The sequence below is a fragment of the Oncorhynchus masou genome, chromosome 1 (genome assembly GCF_036934945.1).
Source record: "Oncorhynchus masou masou isolate Uvic2021 chromosome 1, UVic_Omas_1.1, whole genome shotgun sequence".
NCBI lineage: Eukaryota > Metazoa > Chordata > Actinopteri > Salmoniformes > Salmonidae > Oncorhynchus > Oncorhynchus masou.
In genome coordinates, this window is record NC_088212.1 from 15801324 (window position 1) to 15827688 (window position 26365).

The following is a 26365-nucleotide window of genomic DNA, read 5'->3' on the forward strand; positions in this document are numbered from 1 at the left end:
TACTGAAGGAATCAACGTTTTCTCTCGCTGAATACATGCAGTATATTATAGGGATGAGGACTGCAGTAAAAACAGACTTTTTGTGCTGGACAAACAGTGAAAGGGGATTTTAGCCTAGTCCACCACTTGGGAGCCAGGCCCAGCCAGTCAGAAGGAGTTTTTCCCCACAAAAGGGCTTTATTACAGACAGAAATTCTCTAAAACGATGTTGGAGGTGGCTTATGGTAGAGAAATTAACATTACATTCTCTGGCAACAGCTCTGGTGGACATTCCTGCAGTCAGCATGCCAATTGCACGCTCCCTCAAAACTTGAGACATCTGTGGCATTGTGTTATGTGACAAAACTGCACATTTTAGAGTGGCCTTTTATTGTCCCCGCATAAGGTGCACCTGTGTAATGATCATGCTTTTTACTCAGCTTCTTGATATCACACCTGTCAGGGGGATGGATTATCTCAAACCATGATGTAAAGAAATTTGTGCACAAAAATTGAGAGAAATAAGCTTTTTTGTAATAAGCTTTTTTTGGAAAATTAAGTAGTGATGTAGTCAGTGACAACTCTTTTGAAACAGAGCAATTAGATCATTGGAACCAGACCCTAGTCACTGTTTTGTCTAGGTTCAGGTTTTCCAGACTAGTCCCTGCATGCCCTACTCTCTGGGCAGTAGAGCCGGGCGGAAAATCACTGGGATTGCGGCACATTAACTCTAGAGCAGTGGTCCAGAGCGGCCATAAAAATGATTGAAAACTGGAGGAAAGTGGGTCGCCAACAGCAAAGGCAAGAGAACAAAACCACAACAACACTGACTCAAAAAAAGCATGAGGTCACAGGCGACTTGACACATTATGCCATTCTAATCATGCACACATGCAGGTCACTATACAGAGCACACAGCACAAACAACATGTACAGGTTACGCAGGGGCCAGGTTTGAAGTCGCAGTTGTCTGTCTGGACTCTAATTTGCCTCACAAGTGTTGCTGAATATGTTTTCATCCTTTGTGTTTGTGTGTGTATGGAGCAGGCCCAGGGCCAGAGAAACAGCTGACCTGCACAGCCACATCACAGCTCCTGGAGGCCCAGCAGACCTTGTCTAGTGCTCTTACAGTAACTCCTCTTAACACACACAACACGGACACTAACCTTTACAATCCTTTAGAGTCATACTGTTTATTGGCAGATGAAGGTAACATCCTCTGGCTCCACAGTGTGAGGGGGACTACGTTGTGGTGTATGAGCTTTGTCTGAAGGTTATTTAATTTAATGCCTCTGTGGTTTCTGTCTGCCTCAGCAGCAGCTGAAACTCAGTGAGAGGGACTGAGCTATTCTGATAGATGCCCTACTCTCGACTGTATACCCCGATGAAGACAGCTTGGCTGTCGAAACGTTGGTAATTAAATTGTTGCATCTGAGCTCCTAGTGTGCGGCTCTCTTTTATTTTCAAGTGTTCTACTCCGCTAGCCAGCACCTCGTCTTAATAGGTGTGCGTTTCTTTTTCTTCTACACTACTCAAGACTGTAACCTAAACCATGAATGAATGGTACAGCTATAGTTCACAGATGAAGAATTACAAATAGTATAATGCTGTTTTCTACGCAACAGAATATAACAGTAATACACACTGTATTCCACCTAAAACATTGACCTGTTGGTAACTCCATCAAGGCACTAGGTCAAAGCCCCTACATCAGGGAGGCTTTGTCCAAGCAATAAAATATATTCAGTAGCTCTCTCCTTGGGAAATGGTAAATGTAAGCCATTATGAGTGATAGGCAAGACCATTATTTTATGTTTAAGCCCTCTTGTTATTTTTACAATGGAATCACTAAGATCTTGTCACTTTACCCCTACCCATATGTAAATAGCTTTCCTTTATTTATCTCATACTACTGCACATTGACTCGGTACTGGTACCCAGTGTATATAGCCAAGTTATCGTTACGCTCTGTGTATTTATTGTACATAACTTGACTATTGTTATTCCTCGTGTTAACCTTCTATTTTATTATTTTTGTTGGGAAGGGCCCGTAAGTAAGCATTTCACTGTCAGTCAAATAAAAATATTTGATCAGGCCCAAGCAGGTAATCCATCTGTGTCTATTCCGCCATGGTCTGGTTCTGGTAACAGGGACTTAGAAAAATACTTCCAGGGTGAGGATCATTGGTAGCTTGAGCACGTCCTGTTGCACAGACCAGCCCCTTCAAACCACTCACTCACACATGCACGCACACAGACAGACACAGATACAGTGCCTTGCGAAAGTATTCGGCCCCCTTGAACTCAGGCTTCAAACATAAAGATATAAAACTGTATTTTTTTGTGAAGAATCAACAACAAGTGGGACACAATCATGAAGTGGAACGACATTTATTGGATATTTCAAACTTTTTTAACAAATCAAAAACTGAAAAATTGGGCATGCAGAATTATTCAGCCCCTTTACTTTCAGTGCAGCAAACTCTCTCCAGAGGTTCAGTGAGGATCTCTGAATGATCCAATGTTGACCTAAATGACTAATGATGATAAATACAATCCACCTGTGTGTAATCAAGTCTCCGTATAAATGCACCTGCACTGTGATAGTCTCAGAGGTCCGTTAAAAGCGCAGAGATCATCATGAAGAACAAGGAACACACCAGGCAGGTCCGAGATACTGTTGTGAAGAAGTTTAAAGTCGGATTTGGATACAAAAAGATTTCCCAAGCTTTAAACATCCAAAGGAGCACTGTGCAAGCGATAATATTGAAATGGAAGGAGTATCAGACCACTGCAAATCTACCAAGACCTGGCCGTCCCTCTAAACTTTCAGCTCATACAAGGAGAAGACTGATCATGCAGCCAAGAGGCCCATGATCACTCTGGATGAACTGCAGAGATCTACAGCTGAGGTGGGAGACTCTGTCCATAGGACAACAATCAGTCGTATATTGCACAAATCTGGCCTTTATGGAAGAGTGGCAAGAAGAAAGCCATTTCTTAAAGATATCCATAAAAAGTGTTGTTTAAAGTTTGCCACAAGCCACCTGGGAGACACACCAAACATGTGGAAGAAGGTGCTCTGGTCAGATGAAACCAAAATTGAACTTTTTGGCAACAATGCAAATGTTATGTTTGGAGTAAAAGCAACACAGCTCATCACCCTGAACACACCATACCCACTGTCAAACATGGTGGTGGCAGCATCATGGTTTGGGCCTGCTTTTCTTCAGCAGGGACAGGGAAGATGGTTAAAATTGATGGGAAGATGGATGGAGCCAAATACAGGACCATTCTGGAAGAAAACCTGATGGAGTCTGCAAAAGACCTGAGACTGGGACGGAGATTTGTCTTCCAACAAGACAATGATCCAAAACATAAAGCAAAATCTACAATGGAATGGTTCAAAAATAAACATATCCAGGTGTTAGAATGGCCAAGTCAAAGTCCAGACCTGAATCCAATCGAGAATCTGTGGAAAGAACTGAAAACTGCTGTTCACAAATGCTCTCCATCCAACCTCACTGAGCTTGAGCTGTTTTGCATGGAGGAATGGGAACAAATTTCAGTCTCTCGATGTGCAAAACTGATAGAGACATACCCCAAGCGACTTACAGCTGTAATCGCAGCAAAAGGTGGCGCTACAAAGTATTAACTTAAGGGGGCTGAATAATTTTGCACGCCCAATTTTTCAGTTTTTGATTTGTTAAAAAAGTTTGAAATTTCCAATAAATGTCGTTCCATTTCAAGATTGTGTCCCACTTGTTGTTGATTCTTCACAAAAAAATACAGTTTTATATCTTTATGTTTGAAGCCTGAAATGTGGCAAAAGGTCGCAAAGTTCAAGGGGGCCGAATACTTTCGCAAGGCACTGTATATACAAACACACACACCCTAGAGGCTTCCTCATTGCCTCTTTGTCTAGCGGAAACTCTCAATGAGAGTAATGAGGCATTCTGTGTTTGAGAAGCTATGGGTTAAGCCATAACATTGCACCATTGAGGCATTCTGTATTTGAGAAGCTATGGGTTAAGACATAACATATCCCCATTGAGGCATTCTGTATTTGAGAAGCTAGGTGTTAAGACATAACATTGCACCATTGAGGCATTCTGTATTTGAGAAGGTATGGGTTAAGACATAACATTGCACCATTGAGGCATTCTGTATTTGAGAAGCTATGGGTTAAGACATAACATTGCACCGTTGAGGCATTCTGTATTTGAGAAGCTATGGGTTAAGACATAACATTGCACCATTGAGGCATTCTGTATTTGAGAAGCTATGGGTTAAGACATAACATTGCACCGTTGAGGCAGCTATATTGAGTCATTGAGAATATTGTGCCACTACTCACAGAAAGCCTTTGTGGGAAGCTAACTCTGCATATCCAAGGTGACAGCTTTCACTGATCCCGTTTTTGGGGGAACTTTGCTCTGCAACCAACCTTTGGGTTTGTGTGAATGCAGAGGACAGGTGGCTGTCTCACTCCTCTCCAGTGGACAAAGCCTGGCAAAGAATTTCTGTTGAGGAGGTAGTATCTGAGTACAGCTGAATGAAGTCCTGACATACAGACCAATCAAAACAGTGTGTGTGAAAGGCTGTTGCTGAGATGGTCACTAGAATAATTACCCAAGAGAGCCCACTTGGAGTGCCTCCTCCCATCCAAGTGCAGGGCCTGCTAGAAAAACACACTCATGAAATGCTGAAAATCCTTGACACCCAGAACCTTAATTAACAAATGAAGATGTAACAGGCCCTTCCATAGAGCCTTCAAGCATGGACTTTTTGGAGGCTGATGGTAGGCTCTGGCAGACTTACCATGAGGCAGAAAAGGCAACTGCCTCAGGCCTAACATCCAGTGGTGTATTCATGGATGACAAGGGACCCAGGCTTCTCCAAATCTTTGACCAATAAAAAAAAACAATTATAAAATAATTTATCTTTCGTCTCTCTGTGTTTTCATAAGAATCTCACCGGAGAAATCATCAGAGAGAGGGAAACAGCACCCCTCTGTTTCAGTATGTGTAGCCCATGTATCTGATGCTGTCTGGACCAAAAGAGTATGCGCCACCGTGGACATGCGCCACCGTGATAAAAAATAAGGCAGAGACAGCAAAAAGACAACAGTCACACAGGCAGAAAAATGTGGTATAGGGCAAACAACGCAATTATCACAAGATAGGTTGTAATAAGGCTTTTTTACTGGCTTGGCTCGGCTTCCCCAGTGATTATACCCACACACTGCTACTGCTCACATCATCAAGGGGCCTCATGAGCTGAGCATAAACATTTAATAAATACATCTCTGCTTGAGGCCCCCGCCCATGCTCCCTCGATGCATATGAAATAAAAAAATAAATCCCCATCAAAATCCATCTGTTTAAGATAAAAAATATCTGGTGTTTTTTGTTGCATGTGTTGCGTCTCAATCCACCGCATCCACCGATGTCGGCCGTCCGCATCTGCGGTGGAAGGTGGCTGAGCTACTGCTGTGTTTGTCAGACCAGGAGACACCTCAACAATTGTTCTTCTCAGAAAAACATACACTACCGTCACCTAGAAATGTCCTTGTTTTTGAAAGAAAAGCATATTTTTCGGTCCATTAAAATAACATCAAATTGACCAGAAATACAGTGTAGACATTGTTAATGTTGTAAATTACTATTGTAGCTGGAAAAGGCTGATATTTTAATGAAATATCTACATAGGCGTACAGAGGCCCATTATCAGTAACCATCACTCCTGTGTTCCAATGGCACGTTGTGTTAGCTACATGACCCCTCCACAATTGTCAATGGGACTCGTCCAAAGGTAACCCAGTACTGGTCTGGAAAATACATTTCAATGGTATACTGGTTGTGAATATTTGTTACAATTCTTACATCTTTAAGATATAGGACATACACTTCTAAACATACTTACTTTTTATTACATTTTTGACTATCTGTTTTACCATGTATGAATCTGTTAATCAATGCGTTTCTATGGGCTAATAGCAGTAAAGACAAATTCAATATTTCATCAAATAATTATATATATTTTCTTAACTACAGGGGTCTTAAATGCAAAATCAAATAGCAAAATGGTCCTTGTATAACCATCTTAAAACAATTCCATATCTTAGCTTAGTAGAAACCCAGCCGTGGGTCAAAAGACTCTCGGGCAGGGATCCCCAACTGGTGGCCCACGGGTGGTTTTATTATGGCATGTTATACTCTTTTTTGGCCAGACAGCATCAGAAACATGGGCTACATATAGTAAGACAGAGGGGCGCTGTTTCGCGCGCTCAGATGCTTTCTCCAGTGAGGGTTTCAGCCACTTGCTAATTGAAGGAATGTTGGCGGGTGCACAGTGCACTCTTCAGATGCTGGAATTATTTTGGATGAACGTACATTACAGTTAAAATCTTTACTATAAATCCCATAAAAAAGATTAACCTCTGCCTGGGTTTGGTCCTTATGCCAATTTCCTGATGCCGATTTCTAGCTCATTGCTCCATGGAGCTGGCACTTGCTCTACCCAAAGAGCACATAACATTCTGAAAACCATTTTTGTTTCTTAGAGCTTGGTGAGAGCGTGATTGTATGCAAAATAACCATGAGACAATCTTCCTATAACGTTTCCTACAGGTTTCCTCATGGTTCTATTTACATTGTTCAGAGAACATTAAGAAACAATGTACTTCTGTGGGAATTTCAGTAGTTCAGCATTATGGTTTCTACAGGTTTCCTCGTGGTTCTATTTAAAGCAATGTTCTCAAATTGTTCACGTTAAGAAACAACATTCTTCTGTGGGAATTCCATTACTTCAGAATAACATTTTCTGCAGGTTTCCTCATGGTTTTATTTGTCATGTTCTCAACACATTAAGTAAACTTTCCATAAAATAACACAATAAAACATTTGTAACGTTCTAAGAATGTTATTTAAAAACATATACATAATGTTCTCAGCTCAACAAAACTCTCTCTGTCCTCTATCTTGTTAAGTGTGTTCAGGTGTGTTGGCCAAACCCACTACTTGGCCACACATGATCTTAATGAGTGTTTGTTTCCTTTGAAATGGGGTCTGTTTGAATAGACTAAAATGAACAGCTTTGTATGAGTAACAAAAAAAACAAGGCCATCCTGGTGGACAGTGGACTTATTCCATGGATAGAGCGCAGAAGGTCAATGGTTTGAATCTCATTGACGCCATGCCACAATAAAAAATACATGTGTTTGCATGATTAATACCTAAGCAAATTAAATTCCATGTGTTCTATCTGTGCTTGGAGTTCAAAACAGTTAACCTAAGCTAGCAGAATTATTGAAACATGTTCTCAGAATGTTATTTAATTACCTTCATATAACCTAGAATTTCTGTTCTCAGAACGTTAATAAAACCAAAATAATTACTTTATGGGATCCATAGAAAAACATTTGCGAACCTAACTGCAACCTAAAAGGTATCGTTCCCGGAAAAGGTGACATTTTCACTTCTATTCTCAGAACGTCTAAAAAACTTTCAGTTTTAATGGCCAGGAAACTTATGGCTTAATTCCTAGAACCAATGGGAAACAAAAAACCTAGTCATGAATCACACCCCAGTCTCATCTTTATACAGCTGTGAAGCTAGCTCTTCAGACCCTTCAATTCTTCACGCTGTCTTTAGAGGAGGGAAGGGGGAAGTAGGGGGCATGGCATAATTGACAAGGTTCTTAATGTTCTACACAGCAGCAGCCAGCATAGCCTGTAGGGAAGTCTATGAAGGCTGTATGTCATGTTGCAGGGACTGACTCTCCCTATCCAGAATATCTTTAGCGACTTTGTCAAGAGGTTTGGACCTTTTGGCGTAACAGTTAAGTTGCTGACTTGATAGTTACTGGACCAGGGTGGTTAAAGTCACGGTTGGTGCTACCCCTTGAATTCGCTCCATTGGTGTCAGAAGTGGGATGGTGGGTGGAGCAATCGGAGAGCTGTGTACATGTGAGGGACTTGGTATAGAGAAGCATGGAGACACGCTCTCCTAAAGGAAGGGGGTAATGGTAATGTAGCAACTTTAACCCAACATGTAACAACCTTATCAAGAGGCTTGGACCTCTTGGCATAAATGATTAAGGTGTTGGCTTGACAGTCGCTGGACCGGGTTTGTGTCAGGGCTACCCCTGAATTTGCTGTATTATACTCAAGCACCTTATTCACTATTTGATATAACCTTATATTAAGGTGAGGAGAGGAAATTTTAACTATTGATATGCAGCCCAAAAGTGTCCTCCAAGTTGTTAGTTGCCGAGTTGAGCTTGCAACTGTTGCAATAATTAATTCTAGAGGAATTCTCTATGGGAATCATATGGATTACGAGTTCTAAGATATAGGCCCAATTATGTGGTCTGTACGGTGTCTAGCTCTATTATTGCGGCACGTTCCCGTTTTCGCTGTTTAGAACGTAGTGCTATTTCATTAGCTTAGGCTACTTTCAATTTTGTTATACAGAAAGCGAAAGTAGAATTGCTCAGATCGAACTTCGCCGACGCATTGCTGTACAGGTAAGAAAAACACTAATATACATGTAATACTAATTTGGAAACCTTTTTGATAGGACTTGTCTGAAACTAAACGAATATTTATTTTATTTCTGTCTGTTATGGTTATGCCATTTTCTGTGGTCCATACAGTTGCATGTTTAGCAGCTGTGTATAATGTATAAGACATAAATGAAATATGACTATAAATATGACATTCTAGCGTAATTTAAATGTAGGCTACAGTAGGCTATATCTGTTAGGGTCCACTGTAGGAATAGACAGGGATGATGAGATCAGGATGCAGTGGTGGAAAACATACACAATTGTCATACTTGAGTAACAGTAAAGATACCTTACTATTGCACTATGCGGAATTCTCTCCGCCATTTCCTGGTTGCTAAAACTCTAGTTTGCCTAATTTCAGTTTATGTGACAAAATAAGCTAGTATAGTGTAGATAATCATTGTACCATCCAAACCGCTGTGAAACATATTTTCCATAACCAAAAATATTGCTGTTTCAGCTGTTTAATGCTGGTGTACAAAACCCGAAAGACAAAGACTCAAAAAAGAAACTTAAGAACGGAAAGCATAGAAAAAACAGAGCGACCACTTTAGACTTGTTTTCAAGTAACATTATAGATCTATGACTCACATTTGTATGTGGTTGGTTGCCCAAAAAGTTACATATTGACACTAATAGAAAAGGACTCAAGTAAAAGTAAAGGTCACCCGGTGAAATACTACTTGATTAAATGTCTAAAAGTATTTGGTTTTAAATATACTTAAGTATCAAAAGTAAAAGTAATTGCTCAAATATATCTAATTATCAAAAGTAAACATAGAAATAATTTCGCATTCCTTATATTAAAAAAATTCAGACGGCACTATTTACTCGTTTTAAAAATGTATGGGTAGCCAGGGGCATACTCCAACACTCAGTCATAATTTACAAACAAAACATTTGTGTCAGAGATCAGAGGCAGTAGAGAGGCAGTAGAGATGACTAGGACATTGTCTTGATAAGTGTGTGAATTGGACCATTTTCCCAGCCTGATAAGGAATCATTTGAAATGTAACAGTACTTTTGGGTGTCAGGAAAAATGTATGGGGTAAAAAGAACATTCTTTTCTTTAGGAATGTAGTGGAGTAAAAATAAATGTTGTCAAAAATGTAAATAGTAACATACAAATGCCCCAAACAACTACTTAAGTAGTACTTTAAAGTATTTTTACTTAAAGTTGCACTATGAAGAAATCACTCTGCCATTTCCTGGTTGCTGTAATAGTTTGCCTAATTTCAGTTTATGTGACAAAATAAGTTAGCATAGTTAAGAGAGTCATTGTACCATCATATTTTTCAAAACCAAAAATATTATATTTTCAGAGGTTTGAAGGTTGTGTACTAAACTGAAAGTAAAAGATGCAAAAACAAAACTTAAGAATGGGAAGCATTGAAATAACGCACATAGAACAAACTTGCTTTCAAGTAGAATGATAGATCTATAACTCACGTTTCTGTGTGAATTTGGTTGGGTCGCCCAAAAAGTTACATATTGCCACTTTAAAGCACTTTACACCAATGCCAGGCAGTAGGCCTACACTTAGCAGCCAACTCAAATCATTTTAAACAGTTCCATTCATTTGAAGTTCTATTTGGCTCCCATATACACCCTGAAGAATATTTTGTTTTGACTATCCAATTAATTCCATTCTAGGATGTCGGTGACGTACTTTGGCTGGGACGTGGTGTACGATGACAAATCCCTGGTGTTGGAACTGGGGGCAGAGCAGGAGCCTCAAAAGGGGGATTCTTACACTATGTACCATGGCACCAATGTCCAGACTGCTCGGCTCATCATCACCAATGGCTTCCGCCAGTCCCCTGATGGCATGTTGGGCCCCGGTGTGTACGTGAGCCGCAACCAGCAGAAGGCAGAGCGCTACCCGCTAAAAGCCCTCCCCTCCAACCGTGTGGTGCTGCAGCTGCGTGTAAACGCTGGTCGCGTGAAACGCATCGACAAAGACAACCACCCTATGCAAAAGAGCTGGAACGCAGCAGGGTACGACACCGCATGGGTTCCCCCCAACTGTGGCATGCAATCCGTGCCCAGCGGCCTGGAGGAGGACTGTGTGTTTGACCCCCAGCGCGTCGTGGTCACTAGCATCGCCAAGGCGCCCAACCCCACCATCCTGGCTGAGCTAAAGCAGTTGGTTTCACAGAAGCGGGCTGGGATTGGAAGGGGTGGAGACATGCAGGTTGCTGGGGGTGTGTGTACCCTGTGCAAGAGGAAAACCACACCAGATCAAACACATACGCTGCTCCCGTGCTGGGGCTGCGGACAGAACATCTGCACCCTAATGACCAAACACACCTGCTCTGCCAGTGCCTGACACAGGGGGGGGGGTGGACAAGGAGCAGCAGTGATGTGTCATGGTCTAGTAGTCTTCGGTGGTGTGTTATTGCATACATGTATCTCAGGGACCTAATATTTTTTTCTCCTGTAAAATATATGCTGTACATCATGTGGCCAGAATGTATCTCCTGAACAAACCTTTTATCTCCACATGTAGGCTTATGTTGTATGTGGCTGTTTTGGTGAACAATGATGTGCCAGAGGGGATCAACGAAGACACATAGCATGTTCTTGTACAGTACCAGTCAAAGGTTTGGACACACCTACTCATTCCAGGTTTTTTTTTTTTTTTCAGAATAATAGTGAAGAGTGTTAAATCAATCTATTTTATGAGATTCTTTAAAGTAGTCACCCTTTGCACATTCTTGGCATTCTCTTAACCAGCTTGATGAGGTAGTCACCTGGAATGCATTTCAATTAACAGGTGTGCCTTGTTAAAAGTTAATTTGTGGAATTTCTTTCCTTCTTAATGCATTTGAGCCAATCAGTTGTGTACCACCCCTGTATACAGAACATAGGTCCATATTATGGCAAGAACAGCTCAAATAAGCAAAGAGAAACTACAGTCCATCAGTTCTTTAAGACTTGGTCAGTCAATCCGGAAAATGTCAAGAACATTGAAAGTTTCTTGAAGTGCAGTCGCAAAAACCATCAAGCACTTTGATGAAGCTGGCTCTCATGAGGACCGCCACAGGAAAGGAAGACCCAGAGATAACTCTGCCACTGAAGATAAGTTCAATCGAGTTACCAGCCTCATAAATTGCAGCCCAAATAAATGCTTCACAGAGTTCAAGTAACAGACATCTCAACATCAACTGTGCAGACTGCGTGAATCAGGCCTTCATGGTTGAGTTTCTGCAAAGAAACCAATACTTAAAGACATCAATAATAAGAAGAGACTTGCTTGGGCCAAGAAACACGAGCAATGGACATGGGACCGATGGAACTCTGTCCTTTGGTCTGATGAGTCCAAATTTGAGATTTTTAGTTCCAAACAACATGTCTTTGTGAGACGTAGAGTAGGTGAACGGATGATCTCTGCATGTGTGGTTCCCACTGTGAAGCATGGAGGTGCTTTGCTGGTGACACTGTCAGTGATTTATTTAGAATTTAAGGCACACTTAACCTGCATGGTTACGACAGCAATCGGCAGCGATACACCATCCCATGTAGTTTGCGCTTAGTAGGACTATAATTTGATTTTCAACAATACAATGAACTCCAAACACAACTCCAGGCTGTGTAAGGGCTATTTGACCAAGGAGAGTGATGGCATCAGATGACCTGGCCTCCACAATCACCCGACCTCAACCCAATTGAGATGGTTTGGGATGAGTTGGACCACAGAGTGAAGGAAACGCAGCCAACAAGTGCTCAGCATATGTGGGAACTCCTTCTAGACTGTTTGAAAAAGCATTCCAGGTGAAGCTGGTTGAGAGAATGCCAAGATAGCACAAAGCTGTCATCAAGGCAAAGGGTGGCTACTTTGAATAATGTAAAATATATTTTGATTTAACAATTTTTTGGTTACTACATAATTCCATAGTCCTGATGTCTTCACTATTATTCCACAATGTAGAAAATAGTACAAATAAAGAAAAACCTTTCAATGAGTAGGAGTGTCCAAACTTGACTGGTACTGTGTGTTGGCTTTTTATTCCTGCAGTATCACTAATATCACTTTGTATATTTTCTTCTTCTTGAACTGCTCTGTTGGTTAAGAGTTTCTAAGTAAGCATTTCACGGTAAAGTCTACACTTGTTGTATTCGGCGCATGTGGCAAATAGTTTGATTTGATCCATTTCATATGAAATACATGTGCTCCAAAGTAAAAATACTCTTTCCTCATAGTGTTTGTGGTTCTTACATATAGCTATGGCAGTGGTTACATGATATCATTTGGCAATGTGCGACAGCATTCACATGAAATAAATAAGCAACAATTGTAAAAGCAGGTTCAGGACAGCGGCTTAATTTCCTTCAATTATATTTATTGCTGATGCGTTTCAGAGAAAGTGCCTCGTTTTAAACACAATTTCCTCAGTATGCACAGTGCAAACTACACTGGAATCTAAGGAGTTTGAGACCCAGTGGCGTGTGATGTGATTTCAACCATCTTTACTCTTCAGTCCTGACTCATGGGCAGACTTAGAGCATATACATCAAGGGTGGCCTTCCGCACCAGTGGGTTGGCTTTGAGCGCAAATTAAAAGTGTTATTAAATGATACATCCTTTCTGTCTTAAGGCGACACCCAAAAGCAGATATGTTAATATAGCTCATGCTCTGAAGGCACTTTCCTACATGATAAACAGCATAGTGCAATAACAAAGCTTACATTCTTAATTAGCCAACTACATAATTGAAACAATATCTTGTTTGTCTGTCAATATCACAAGTGTCAGTCAAGGCATCTAGTAAGTGATCAGTTAAATATGGGTTAAGTGAGCATTCACCAGAAGCTGTAGGGAGACCATACATATGTTTTGGAATTGAGTTATTTCTTTCTGGTCAAAAGTGCTGAATCTGAAGGTGTAGGTTTGGGTGCATCCAAATGTACCCATTTGCTTTTTGGCTGAATGTGTTTGTGGTACTGTGAGTTGCCACTGGAGAAATTTACTTAAAGCTACAGAATGCACCTCTAAGGACTTGAAGTTAAACTGTTACACCCTGGAAGTAAAACATTGTGACAGGAATGTGTTCACTGCTTACCACTACCGTGCCTCCCCTCTACCTACATAAAGAATACCCTTTGAACATCATGGCAGGATATAGAGGAGTGGTCATCTCATGCATACGGTCATACATAGGCGACAACATAACCTATGCATGATATGACCACTCTACATCCTGCCGCGCTGCTCAAAAAGTTAAGATACCATTTTCAGAGGCTAGTGTTTCGACTCTCATTGCCTCCTGTTGGTGTTATTCCCAAATCTCAATATCCCATAGTAAGAACTGATTGCCTAAACTAATCTATTTCATACAAATACCATAAGTACTGTAAACTTTTGACACGATTGTGAAAGACCAAGAAAGCACAAGAGTCAAGCAATGAAGGAGATACATTGTTGACTTCAGGTCATGCATTGTTTGCAGTGTGAGTGGCTGGCCGTGGATGGAGCTGTGCTGTCCCCTGGTAGTCAGTCAGTCTGTAGTGGGCAGTCAGGAAGTGGTGAGTCGTGTGTGGAACTCCAGCAGTCTGCTGTCTCCACTGGCTTTGGCGTCATCCACCAGGGTCTAAAGACACACAGTAAAACTGCTGAATAGGAACACTAAACATTGTGACAGGAATATGTTTTAAGGGATGTTTTCACTGCGTACCACTACCTTCTACCTACATGCAGCATACCCTTTGAACAGCATAGCAGGACATAGTGGTCATCTCATGCATACAAACACACCCTATGAATGATATGACCACTGCCGCGCTGTTCAAAACGTTTCAAGATACAATCTTCAGAGGCTAGTGTTTTGACCACCTGACCCTCCTCATCTCTTTATCCTCTGAGACATTAGGCTAATGATCTTCTGTTACCTGATTGGAAGTCCCTAGCTAACTGCTGCTACATCAGTGCATCCCACCTGGCTGGCCTGCTCCTTATTGAAACAGTACACCTGACCTCAATTGTGCTCCATGCTTCGACAGACCAAGCAATCAATACACAGTAAATATACTACTTTCTCCTGTATTAAATATGGCATCTCATTTTCACCACAAATACTGTTATATTAGTCTTTTTAAAACAATCACACATGAATACTTGTATACTTCTTGGAAATCTTTTGGCTGTAATTGGTTCATTCTGTACTCACGTCCATCAGCTCAAAGTCGTCTTTGGCATGCAGGTGGCGTAGGAGGTACCAGCGAGCCACACACGCCACAGTCTCTGGGTAACCTTGGGAGGGGAAGTACACCAGCCTCTCCAACAAACGCCGCGTCTCCCTGGACCACAACAACAATCAGAGCAATCCGACTCAGACGACAGAGAGTTGTTTGCAGTGGATGTGCACAGGCTTTTACTATTGAGAATGTGTTATGAAGTTGTGTCACACAAGAATAAGCTGTCTGGTAATATCAACTGTACTGTTGGAACACATTCATTGAAGATTTGCTGTCATGGTTCGAGGAGCGAGAATATGAAATGGAGATTATGGGTACATCCCAATAATATCTCCTTTATCCTGAAGTGTTCACTCATTCACTACTTCCCGTAAATCCAAAAGCATTGCCTTGGTGGAGACATTGGCTAGTGGGAGTTTTCACCATATTCCTGATTCCTAACTTGAAAGGAAACTACTGGTAAAGAAGTGAATAAGTCCACACTGGGAGAAAGGAGATAATTGGGACATCTCCAGCCACTCTGATGAGTAGCAGGGGTTCCCACCTGGCAGACATCTTTGTGGAGAAGTGTAGCAGGGCTTGGACAAGGAGGGCTACAGGGGAGGGGCCCAGCTTCAGAGCCTCAGTGGTCGCCTCCAGAACCAGCTCCTTCCATTCATCACCAGGGACTTTCGACTGAAACACACAAGAAAAAAAACAAAAGACATTTCATACCTCCATATAGGTGAGCAGATGGTGAATGTCCCTTGACAATGCAATGTTCCACTGTTTAATCAAGGAATTGTCTAATGCTACTCAAGGCTTTGTCTGCAATCTAATTTGGGCTCAGCAGGTACTGAGACAGATAATTACCATCCCACAGGAAGAGAAACGTTCATTCCCCTCCCTCATCAAGGTTCACTATTCCTCTTAAAAAGTCTCACAGCCATGGCCACATGAAGATGTTTGGTTTATTTTTTTCTTCCCTACAGACTGCTATATTTGTCCACTAATACAGGCCTAGTAAAGGCCCATTGAACTACTTTAGTGGGACATTTGTTTCCTTTTAAAAATATATATATTTTCAGGGGGTGCTGCAGCACCATCAGCACCCCTACTTCTCACAGCTATGCTCACAGGCCTGATGCAGAACTCAAACCTCCCCTTTTAGAGCTGTACATACACTGGGGCTGTTGAAAGGGACAATGAATACCCTTGGTGCTGTTTGCATTTCCACTTGGCTTTGATCAGTTGTCCCATCATTGTGTGTGTGTCATTCCTCACTAACCTGCCGTCTGTTTGTGTTCTGTTGTTGGTCTCTGTATTTGGGGGGGATGGGCCCGTGTTTTGTGTTAGCAACTGACCCAATACACCGGCTACCTTGGTTTAACCACATTTCAGACATTTTTAGGAAAAAGGGTTCACATGTCAAGGATCACTTGTGTAATTTACTGGAATACTACAAACAAACTCCAGATTCTTGACTTGTCATGGTTGTGTAAATAACTGTACATTTAACATCCCATGGTATTCCAGAAACTCCATCAACAAAATCCTATAATAAGTTCAGTATTAAATATGTTGAATCAATCATCCCCACCATGCCCAGCAGGGCTAGTCCCAGAGAGAGTCTCCCCATGCCCAGCAGGGCTAGTCCCAGAGAGTCTCCCCATGCCCAGCAGGGCTAGTCCCAGAGAGAGACTCCCCATGCCCAGCAGGGCTAGTCCCAGAGAGAGACTCCCCATGCCCAGCAGGGCTAGTCCCAGAGAGAGTCTCCCCATGCCCAGCAGGGCTAGTCCCAGAGAGAGTCTCCCCATGCCCAGCAGGGCTAGTCCCAGAGAGTCCCAGTCTCCCCATGCCCAGCAGGGCTAGTCCCAGAGAGAGTCTCCCCATGCCCAGCTCCCCAGGGCTAGTCCCAGAGAGTCTCCCCATGCCCAGCAGGGCTAGTCCCAGAGAGAGTCTCCCCATGCCCAGCAGGGCTAGTCCCAGAGAGAGACTCCCCATGCCCAGCAGGGCTAGTCCCAGAGAGAGTCTCCCCATGCCCAGCAGGGCTAGTCCCAGAGAGAGTCTCCCCATGCCCAGCAGGGCTAGTCCCAGAGAGAGTCTCCCCATGCCCAGCAGGGCTAGTCCCAGAGAGAGTCTCCCCATGCCCAGCAGGGCTAGTCCCAGAGAGAGTCTCCCCATGCCCAGCAGGGCTAGTTCCAGAGAGAGACTCACCATACCCAGCAGGGCTAGTCCCAGAGAGAGACTCACCATGCAGGGGCTGAGGGCCAGCAGGGCTAGTCCCAGAGGGAGACTCACCATACCCAGCAGGGCTAGTCCCAGAGAGAGACTCACCATGCAGGGGCTGAGGGCCAGCAGGGCTAGGCGCAGAAGACATGCCATTTTCCCACTGTGGAGGTCAAGCTGGGAGGCCAGCTGCAGGCTTTGTCTGTAGGCCATTACTGCCTGTACCAGCAGACCCTGGGTACGATACACCTCCGCCAGCCACTGAGAGAGGAGGGGAGAGACAAGTGAGGGAAGAAGGACGCGAACATACAATACTTTACAGACATCCAGGCCAATATCTTCAAACCCCCCCCCCCCCCTTCCCCAGTCAGCAATGTGTGTGACTCACGTGCCAGGCGGCCACTGAGGTGTGATTGGCTGAGACGGCACTGCTGAGCTGCTCCAGGACAGAAGCTGGCAGGGCAGTACCGGAACTAGACAGGAGGAGGTGTTCACACTGCACCTGCCTCAACAGCAGGACTACAGCGGGGTGCTCAGGAGACACACTCAGGACCTGGGAGAGAGGCAGGAGAGATGGGGTTAGAGGGAGAATTTCAGGAGAGGAAGAACACCTTCAGGAGATCAAACATGAAAACTCCTTCACTTTCAAATTAGACTCCAAAGCTCAGAGAGATGTATGACGGATGTGGTTTGGAAGTGCTGAGCGTACAGCGGACGTATGACTGTTGCATGTACAGGGTGTATTTGTATTTCTTATGGAGGCAGTTTGTATTGTAATGTTTTTAAAATTGTATATTCACAACACTCTGTGTGCCCTCAGGCCCCTACTACTACAGTGCCTTGCGAAAGTATTCGGCCCCCTTGAACTTTGCGACTTTTTGCCACATTTCAGGCTTCAAACATAAAGATATAAAACGGTATTTTTTTGTGAAGAATCAACAACAAGTGGGACACAATCATGATGTGGAACGACATTTATTGGATATTTCAAACTTTTTTAACAAATCAAAAACTGAAAAATTGGGGTGTGCAAAATTATTCAGCCCCCTTAAGTTAATACTTTGTAGCGCCACCTTTTGCTGCGATTCAGCTGTAAGTCGCTTGGGGTATGTCTATCAGTTTTGCACATCGAGAGACTGACATTTTTTCCCATTCCTCCTTGCAAAACAGCTCGAGCTCAGTGAGGTTGGATGGAGAGCATTTGTGAACAGCAGTTTTCAGTTCTTTCCACAGATTCTCGATTGGATTCAGGTCTGGACTTTGACTTGGCCATTCTAGCACCTGGATATGTTTATTTTTGAACCATTCCAATGTAGATTTTGCTTTATGTTTTGGATCATTGTCTTGTTGGAAGACAAATCTCCGTCCCAGTCTCAGGTCTTTTGCAGACTCCATCAGGTTTTCTTCCAGAATGGTCCTGTATTTGGCTCCATCCATCTTCCCATCAATTTTAACCATCTTCCCTGTCCCTGCTGAAGAAAAGCAGGCCCAAACCATGATGCTGCCACCACCATGTTTGACAGTGGGGATGGTGTGTTCATTGTGATGAGCTGTGTTGCTTTTACGCCAAACATAACGTTTTGCATTGTTGCCAAAAAGTTCAATTTTGGTTTCATCTGACCAGAGCACCTTCTTCCACATGTTTGGTGTGTCTCCCAGGTGGCTAGTGGCAAACTTTAAACAACACTTTTTATGGATATCTTTAAGAAATGGCTTTCTTCTTGCCACTTCCATAAAGGCCAGATTTGTGCAATATACGACTGATTGTTGTCCTATGGACGGAGTCTCCCACCTCAGCTGTAGATCTCTGCAGTTCATCCAGAGTGATCATGGGCCTCTTGGCTGCATCTCTGATCAGTCTTCTCCTTGTATGAGCTGAAAGTTTAGAGGGACGGCCAGGTCTTGGTAGATTTGCAGTGGTCTGATACTCCTTCCATTTCAATATTATCGCTTGCACAGTGCTCCTTAGGATGTTTAAAGCTTGGGAAATATTTTTGTATCCAAATCCGGCTTTAAACTTCTTCACAACAGTATCTCGGACCTGCCTGGTGTGTTCCTTGTTCTTCATGATGCTCTCTGCGCTTTTAACGGACCTCTGAGACTATCACAGTGCAGGTGCATTTATACGGAGACTTGATTACACACAGGTGGATTGTATTTATCATCATTAGTCATTTAGGTCAACATTGGATCATTCAGAGATCCTCACTGAACTTCTGGAGAGAGTTTGCTGCACTGAAAGTAAAGGGGCTGAATAATTTTGCACGCCCAATTTTTCAGTTTTTGATTTGTTAAAAAAGTTTGAAATATCCAATAAATGTCGTTCCACTTCATGATTGTGTCCCACTTATGTTGATTCTTCACAAAAAAAAATACAGTTTTATATCTTTATGTTTGAAGCCTGAAATGTGGGTAGAGGTCGCAAAGTTCAAGGGGGCCGAATACTTTCGCAAGGCACTGTACATATCTACAGTACTAACTCCATGTGTATGTGTGTGTATAGTGCGCATGTTATCGTGTGTGTCTGTGCCTATGTTTGTGTTGCTTCACAGTCCTGCTGTTCCATAAGGTGTTTTTAAATCTGTTTTTTTAAATCTAATTTTACTGCATGCATCAGTTACTTGATGTGGAATAGAGTTCCATGTAGTCATGGTTTTATGTAGTACTGTGTGCCTCCCATAGTCTGTTCTGGACTTGGGGACTGTGAAGAGACCTCTGGTGGCACGTCTTGTGGGCTATGCATGGATGTCCGAGCTGTGTGCCAGTAGTTCAGACAGCTTGGTGTATTCAACATGTTAATATCTCTCATAAATACAAGTACTGATGAAGTCACTGTAATCTCTCTGCCACTGAGCCAGGAGAGATTGACATGCATGTACATAGAGCTAATATTAATAATATGCAAGGGCGAGACATGCTGCCCTGTTCTGAGCCAATTGCAATTTTCCTAAGTCCTTTTATGTGGCACCTGACCACATGACTGAACAGTAGTCAAGGTACGACAAAACTAGGGCCTGTAGGACCTGTCTTGTTGATCGTGCTGTTAAGAAGGCAGAGCAACACTTTATTACGGACAGACTTCTCCCCATCTTAGCTACTGTTGTATCAATATGTTTTGACCATGACAGTTTACAATCCAGGGTTACTACAAGCAGTTTAGTCTCCTCAACTTGCTCAAATTCCACATTATTCATTGCAAGATTTAGTTGAGGTCTCGGGTTAAGTGAATGATTTGTCCCAAATACAATGCTTTTAGTTTTAGAAATATTTAGGGCTTACTTAATCCTTGCCAGCCACTCTGAAACTAACTGCAACTTTTTGTTAAGTGTTGCAGTCATTTTAGTCACTGTAGTAGCTGACATGTATAGTGTTTAGTCATCCGCATACATAGGCACTCTAGCTTTACTCAACACTACCCTGGGGAATTCCTGATTCTACCTGGATTATGTCTGAGAGGCTTCCATTAAAAGAACACTCTCTGTGTTCTGTTAGTGAAGTAACTCTTTATCCACATTATAGCAAGGGGTGTAAAGCCATAACACCTATGTTTTTCCAGCAGCAGACTATGATCGATAATGTCAAAACGTGCACTGAAGTCTAACAAGACAGGCCCCACAATCATTTCATCATCAATTTTTATCAGCCAATCAGTCATTTGTGTAAGTGCTGTGCTTGTTGAGTGTCCTTCCCTATAGGCATGCTGAAAGTCTGTTGTCAATTTGTTTACTGTGAAATAGCATTGTATTTGGGCAAACACAATTTTATCCAGAAGTTTACTAAGGGTTGGTAACAGGCAGATTGGTCGGCTATTTGAGCCAGAAAGGGGGCTTTACAATTCTTGGGTTGCGGAATGACTTTGCTTCCCTCCAGGCCTGAGGGCACACGCTTTCAAGTATCGGACCAAATTATGAAAGACAAAAATTGTACTTTTTAATTCCTTCAAGTCAGTGTGGATGAGGTGAAAATGTTATTGTCTATCAATAATGACAAGCCACCGGGGTCTGACAATCTGGATGGAAAATATTGAGGATAATAGCAGACAATATTGCCACATCTTCAATTTAAGGTACTTGGATGTGTGGTGTCAGCATTTGTTGCTGGTATGTCATGCCTAAGTTTGCAAAACTTGCCAATGAAAAAGTTTTTAAAAAGTAGTTGGCAATATCAGTGGTCTTTGTGATGAATGAGCTATCTGATTCAATGAATGATGGAGCAGTTGGCTTTTTTCTCCAACATTTAATTTTAAAGGTGCCCCAAAGCTTTTTACTATCATTCATCTTTGTTTCATGGTGTTGTTTCTTTTTATTCAGTTTAGTCACATGATTTCTTAATTTGCAGAATGTTTGCCAATCAGTTGGGCTACTAGACTTAATTGCCATACCTTTTGCCTCATTCCTCTCAACCATACTATTTTTCAATTCCTCATCAATCCAAGGGGATTTAACAGTGTTTACAGTCATTTTCTTAATGGGTGTGCTTATTAGTAACTGGGAATAAGTAGTTTCATAAATGTGTCAAGTGCAGCGTCTGGTTGCTCCTCATTACACATCAGACCAGCAAATATTCTTTACATCAACATATGAATCACTACAAAACTTATTGTATGACCTCTTATACATTATATTAGCCAGCCTTTGGAACAGTGGTTTTCCTAGATATGGCTATTATATTTGTTTGTAAATACCCTGGTAGGTTGACTGACAACCTGATCCAGTTTGCAGGCACTGGTCACAGTTTTACGTTTTTTCTTGAGTGGCAGCTTGATGAAAGTCAGTCAATATTTAAAATTACCCAGAAAATATACTTCTCTGTTGATATCACATGCTGTACCTTATCAAGCATTTCACACATATTATCCAGATACTGACTGTTAGCACTTGGTAGTCTATAGCAGCTTCCCGCAAGAATGGGCTTTAGGTGAGGTAGATGAACCTGTAGCCATATTACTTCAACAGTATTTAACGTGTGTGTGTGTGTACCTGAGAGCAGAGGGCCTCAGCCTGCTCTAGCTGGCCTCCACTTGTCAGTCCTGTCACAGCCTGCTGCAGCACCCAACCCTCCAGAGCCTGGGCCAGAGGCTGTTCCACCTCCTCCACATTCCGTACTGCACACACACACACACACACACACACACACACACACACACACACACACACACACACACACACACACACACACACACACACACACACACACACACACACACAAAAAGGTTAAAGAAAAGATAAACAAATGGAGCGAGGGAAAAAGTCTCACATTTAAATACTTTCTTTCGATCCAGAACTTAAATAATGATACATGACTTTTCTACACATGTACACAGAGTCACACACACACACACCTCAGACCAGTGCTGACCTACCTTTCTCTGACACCACGGCCATGAGCACCTGCTCCAAGCCTCGTCTGCCAGGGGTGGAGCCAGAAAGGGAGCAGGCTGTGTTCTCTGTGTGACAAGCAGCCATTAGCCCCGCCCACACCGCCGGGTCATCTGACAGACAGACGGGGTGAGGAACATGTTACATCAGGGAATCCATACACAGTGTCTATACACAGTCTTAAAGGGATTGAGGCTTTGTGTGTAGATGTTTATGTTGGAAAAGACTGTGTGTGTGTGATCATCATGGCCTTACCGGGGCAGAGTAGCACAGCCCTCTGCATGGTCTTCAGGGCGTTCCTGCTGCGATCTTCTCCAGAGTGCCTGCCACATGCCAGCTGGTTCACTCCACTGTACAGCAGTGCCCTCTACAGCCACACACAGGTAGTGGCAGGCAGCACACCCACACACAGGGACAGAATAGACACAGTGAGAGGGAGGGAACCAAACCGAGAAGATCAGTGGTGACATTTGGGGGGTGTCAAGCAGAGACGACGGGTATGGGTGAGGCGTGTGGGCAGGGGTGCACACGTACCTTTCCTTGGGTCATGCTGGAGAGACACGCAACGTGGCCTGCCACTGCACCTCCCTTGAACACACAACATAAGCAGAGTGAGTGAGTGAGTGAGTGAGTGAGTGAGTGAGTGAGTGAGTGAGTGAGTGAGTGAGTGAGTGAGATGACGTACCTTGGCCTTCCTGGGGTAATACTGTGGCACCAGTCTGGAAAGCAGGGCCCACAGGGAAGGGTTGCCAGGGTTACTGCACCAACACAACAAGAAAGCGTGTTACTATCTGTATCTACATACCTACTCATATGGAAGAGATTCTAGTGCTTTCTTTAATCCTAAACTACAGGACCAGTCAAAAGTTTGGAGACACCTACTCATATTTTGACTATTTTCTACATTGTAGAATAATAGTGAAGACATCAGAACTATGAGATACTACTTGATTCCATGTGTTAACCATATATTTGAGATTCTTCAAAGTAGCCGCACCTTTGCCATTGACAGCTTTGCACACTCTTGGCATTCTCGCAACCAGCTTCATGAGTTAGTCACCTGGAATGCATTTCAAGTTAATTTGTGGAATTTCTTTCCTTATTAATGCATTTGAGCCAATCAGTTGTGTTGTAGCAAGGTAGGGGTGGTATACAGAAGATAGACACATGCCAAATAGGGCTGTTACAGAGTTCAGGTAACAGACACATCTAAACATCAACTGTTCAGAGGAGACTGAGTGAATCAGACCTTGACATTTCTGCAAAGAAACCACTACTTAAGGACACCAATAAGAAGAAGAGACTTGCTTGGGCCAAGAAACACGAACAATGGGCATTAGACCGGTGGAAATCTGTCCTTTGGTTGAGATTTTTGGTTCCAACATCCGTGTCTTTGTGAGACGCAGAGTAGGTGAAAGGATGATCTCTGCATGTGTGGTTCCCACCATGAAGCATGGAGAAGATGATGTGATGGTACTTTGCTGGTGACAGAGTCTGATTTATTTAGAATTCAAGGAACACTTAACCAGCATGGCTACCACAGCATTCTGCAGCGATACTCCTCTTTGCACTTAGTGGGACTACCATTTGTTTTTAACAGGACAAAGACCCAAAACACACCTTCAGGCTGTGTAAGAGCTATTTGACTAAGAAGGAGAGTGATGGAGTGCTGCATTAGATGACCTGGCCTCCACAATCACCCGACCTCAACCTAATTGAGATATTTTGGGATGAGTTGGGCCGCAGAGTTAAGGAAAAGCAGCCAACAAGTGATCAGCATATGTGAGAACTGCTTCAAGACTGTTGGAAAAGCATTCCAGGTGAAGTTGGTTGAGCGAATGCCAAGAGTGTACAAAGCTGTCATCAAGGCAAAGGGTGGATACTTTGAAGAATCTAAAATATGATTTGTTTAACACTTTTTTGGTGACTACATGATTCCATATGTGTTATTTCAAAGTAGAAAATAGTCAAAATAAAGAAAAACCCTTGAATGAGTAGGTGTGTCCAAACTTGACTGGTACTGTATAAGAAAAGGGACCGTGATGCTACTCAAGGGAAGGGGGATGGAATAGGTCTGTAGTACAGGCCGGGATTAGGGGTCAATATTGAGACTTGGGCTGCATATCCTAGGAACCAAATGGAGCCAAGCTGAAACATGGAGGTAACTACCTGGACCTACCTAGTATTTGGTCCAATAAGAAACTAGTTTTAGTAGCAAAATGTTTCCCTTTGGACTATTGACTACACCCAGTGGAGTTGAGGTGTACCTGTGGACGGCCCTGGAGGCCTCTCGCTGCACAGCGCTGTAGTTGCCCTGCAGTGCCAGCAAGGTGCAGGTGAGCAGGCAGCGTTGCTCCACGGCAGCCCCAGTGGCCCTGCCCTGCTTCAGCAGCTCAGTGAGGGCCGCGCTGGCCAGGGTGCTGTCCCCATGGACAAGCCCCAGAGCACACAGGCACAGCAGAGACTCTGGCACAGGTTCCTTCAGCATGGAGCTACGGACACCACACAGACGCAAAGAGACAGAAACACACAGAGAGACACATACCGTAGGTTCAGTCATTCAGTGTGTGAAGGGAGAAGTGTTGAAGCAGTGGTGCGTCAGGAGGAACTGACCATTTGAAGAGCAGTGTTTTAGCAGAGTCCATGTTCCCCAGTCTGTGCTGCAGCAGAGCCAGAGAAGTCAGAATGTAGGCCTTCTCTTTCTCAGTAGAGGTCACCATCAGAGCCTTCTCATAGGCTAAGAGACAGGGCAATGTTGAAAGGCATCCACACATATAAAAATACCCCCCCCGACACTGAATGAGCCACTCACCACTGATGCTCTCTGGGATGAGTCCTGCTCTGCAGTAGGCCAGCGCCAGACCAGCCAAGTCGTGGAGAACCTCTAGAGGTGTGGAAGAGTAAACGTGCACCGCCTCCTCCCATTGGCCTGTGTTGCTGAGGGGTAGAAACACCACACTTACACTACGAAACCTGTTTTTTGAGATCTTTCAATCATTTCGGAACGTCTGTACGAGGACAAAGTGTTGTGGTACCAGAGGGCACGGCCATAGCTTCCAAGGGAGAAGGCCAGTAACTCCACGGAAGGCGTAGCCTGCAGCAACTCCACAGCTCTGAGGAGAAGAGGAAGAAGTCTGGCATTAGTGATTAGTGACATATGGCATTAGTGAATTACTTCATGAAAAACAGAAGAGATTAATTTGCTATTTAACCTTTCATTTAAATAGCAAGTAGAGGCGCACTGTAACACGCAGGCACACACAATCCATTTCCAGACGTACACACCTCTGGTAAGCCAGCACTGCCTGCTTCTTTAGTTGCAGGTGCTCGTTGAGGAAACCCAGCATGACGAAGGCATCAGGGTCTGTCTGGATCCGCTCTGACAAGATAGAAAGTAATTAACCATTTCCCTTTAGGCTTAGAGCTCATTTCTAAAATTGACAATCAAAGACTGAAGATACAAGGTCCAACAATCTCAAGTTTAGCCAATTATGGCATAAGAAGGCCATTGTAAGAAAGCTTAATTGAAGACTCAACCACACACCTGTGTACTTGCTCAAAGCCACCTGAGCGGCAGACACCGCGTTCATCTGGACGATGTTGTAGCGATAGAGCTCAGAGTCCCTGTTACTCTTATCCAGCAGAGTGGCACAAACCCAGTAAGCATAGCCCTTTACCCCCTCCGTCTAGGTGTGTATGTGGGGGGGGGGGTTGAGAGAGAGACAGAAGGACAACGAAAGGAGAGAGCAAGAGAATAAAACAAGACAGGATAACAGAATACCAGACAATGAGATGCTACAACATCATTCCAATAGGTCTCAGCTGAGGACCACCAAAAGTAGTCGAAATGGAGGAATGAATTGACATACGTGTGTCCTGAGCTCTGTGGTGTGTCTGAACAGGTCCATGGTATCATAACTGCCCACCATCTCTGCAATAAGGGCCTGGTAGTAGTAGAAAACGGGATGTGGGGAGCAAAGTGATGGAGAAGAGGAGAACAAGAAAGGGATGAGAGGTTAGAACATGTCTGTATA

At 43.2% G+C, this 26365-nt stretch overlaps 2 protein-coding genes across 2 annotated transcripts in view; one reads left to right on the forward strand and one right to left on the reverse strand.

Annotated features, from left to right (window-relative positions):
* Positions 1-8271: 8271 nt before the first annotated feature.
* Positions 8272-12750, forward strand: gig2p (grass carp reovirus (GCRV)-induced gene 2p). The gene is made up of 2 exons (XM_064946346.1): positions 8272-8508; positions 10204-12750. The coding sequence occupies exon 2, from the start codon at positions 10205-10207 to the stop codon at positions 10877-10879; it is 675 nt and encodes a 224-aa protein (XP_064802418.1). The 5' UTR covers positions 8272-8508; position 10204; the 3' UTR covers positions 10880-12750.
* Positions 12751-12872: 122 nt separating this feature from the next.
* Positions 12873-26365, reverse strand: part of skic3 (SKI3 subunit of superkiller complex) — a 39436-nt gene continuing 25943 nt past the window's right edge. Inside the window, 17 exon segments of the mRNA XM_064946036.1 lie at positions 12873-14141; positions 14718-14847; positions 15290-15420; positions 17062-17214; positions 17342-17506; positions 21933-22057; positions 22316-22444; positions 22587-22698; positions 22866-22919; positions 23017-23089; positions 24599-24823; positions 24945-25068; positions 25144-25268; positions 25367-25444; positions 25617-25710; positions 25876-26017; positions 26201-26275. Of these exon segments, the coding sequence (XP_064802108.1) occupies positions 14067-14141; positions 14718-14847; positions 15290-15420; positions 17062-17214; positions 17342-17506; positions 21933-22057; positions 22316-22444; positions 22587-22698; positions 22866-22919; positions 23017-23089; positions 24599-24823; positions 24945-25068; positions 25144-25268; positions 25367-25444; positions 25617-25710; positions 25876-26017; positions 26201-26275 (2010 nt within the window). The 3' untranslated portion in view covers positions 12873-14066.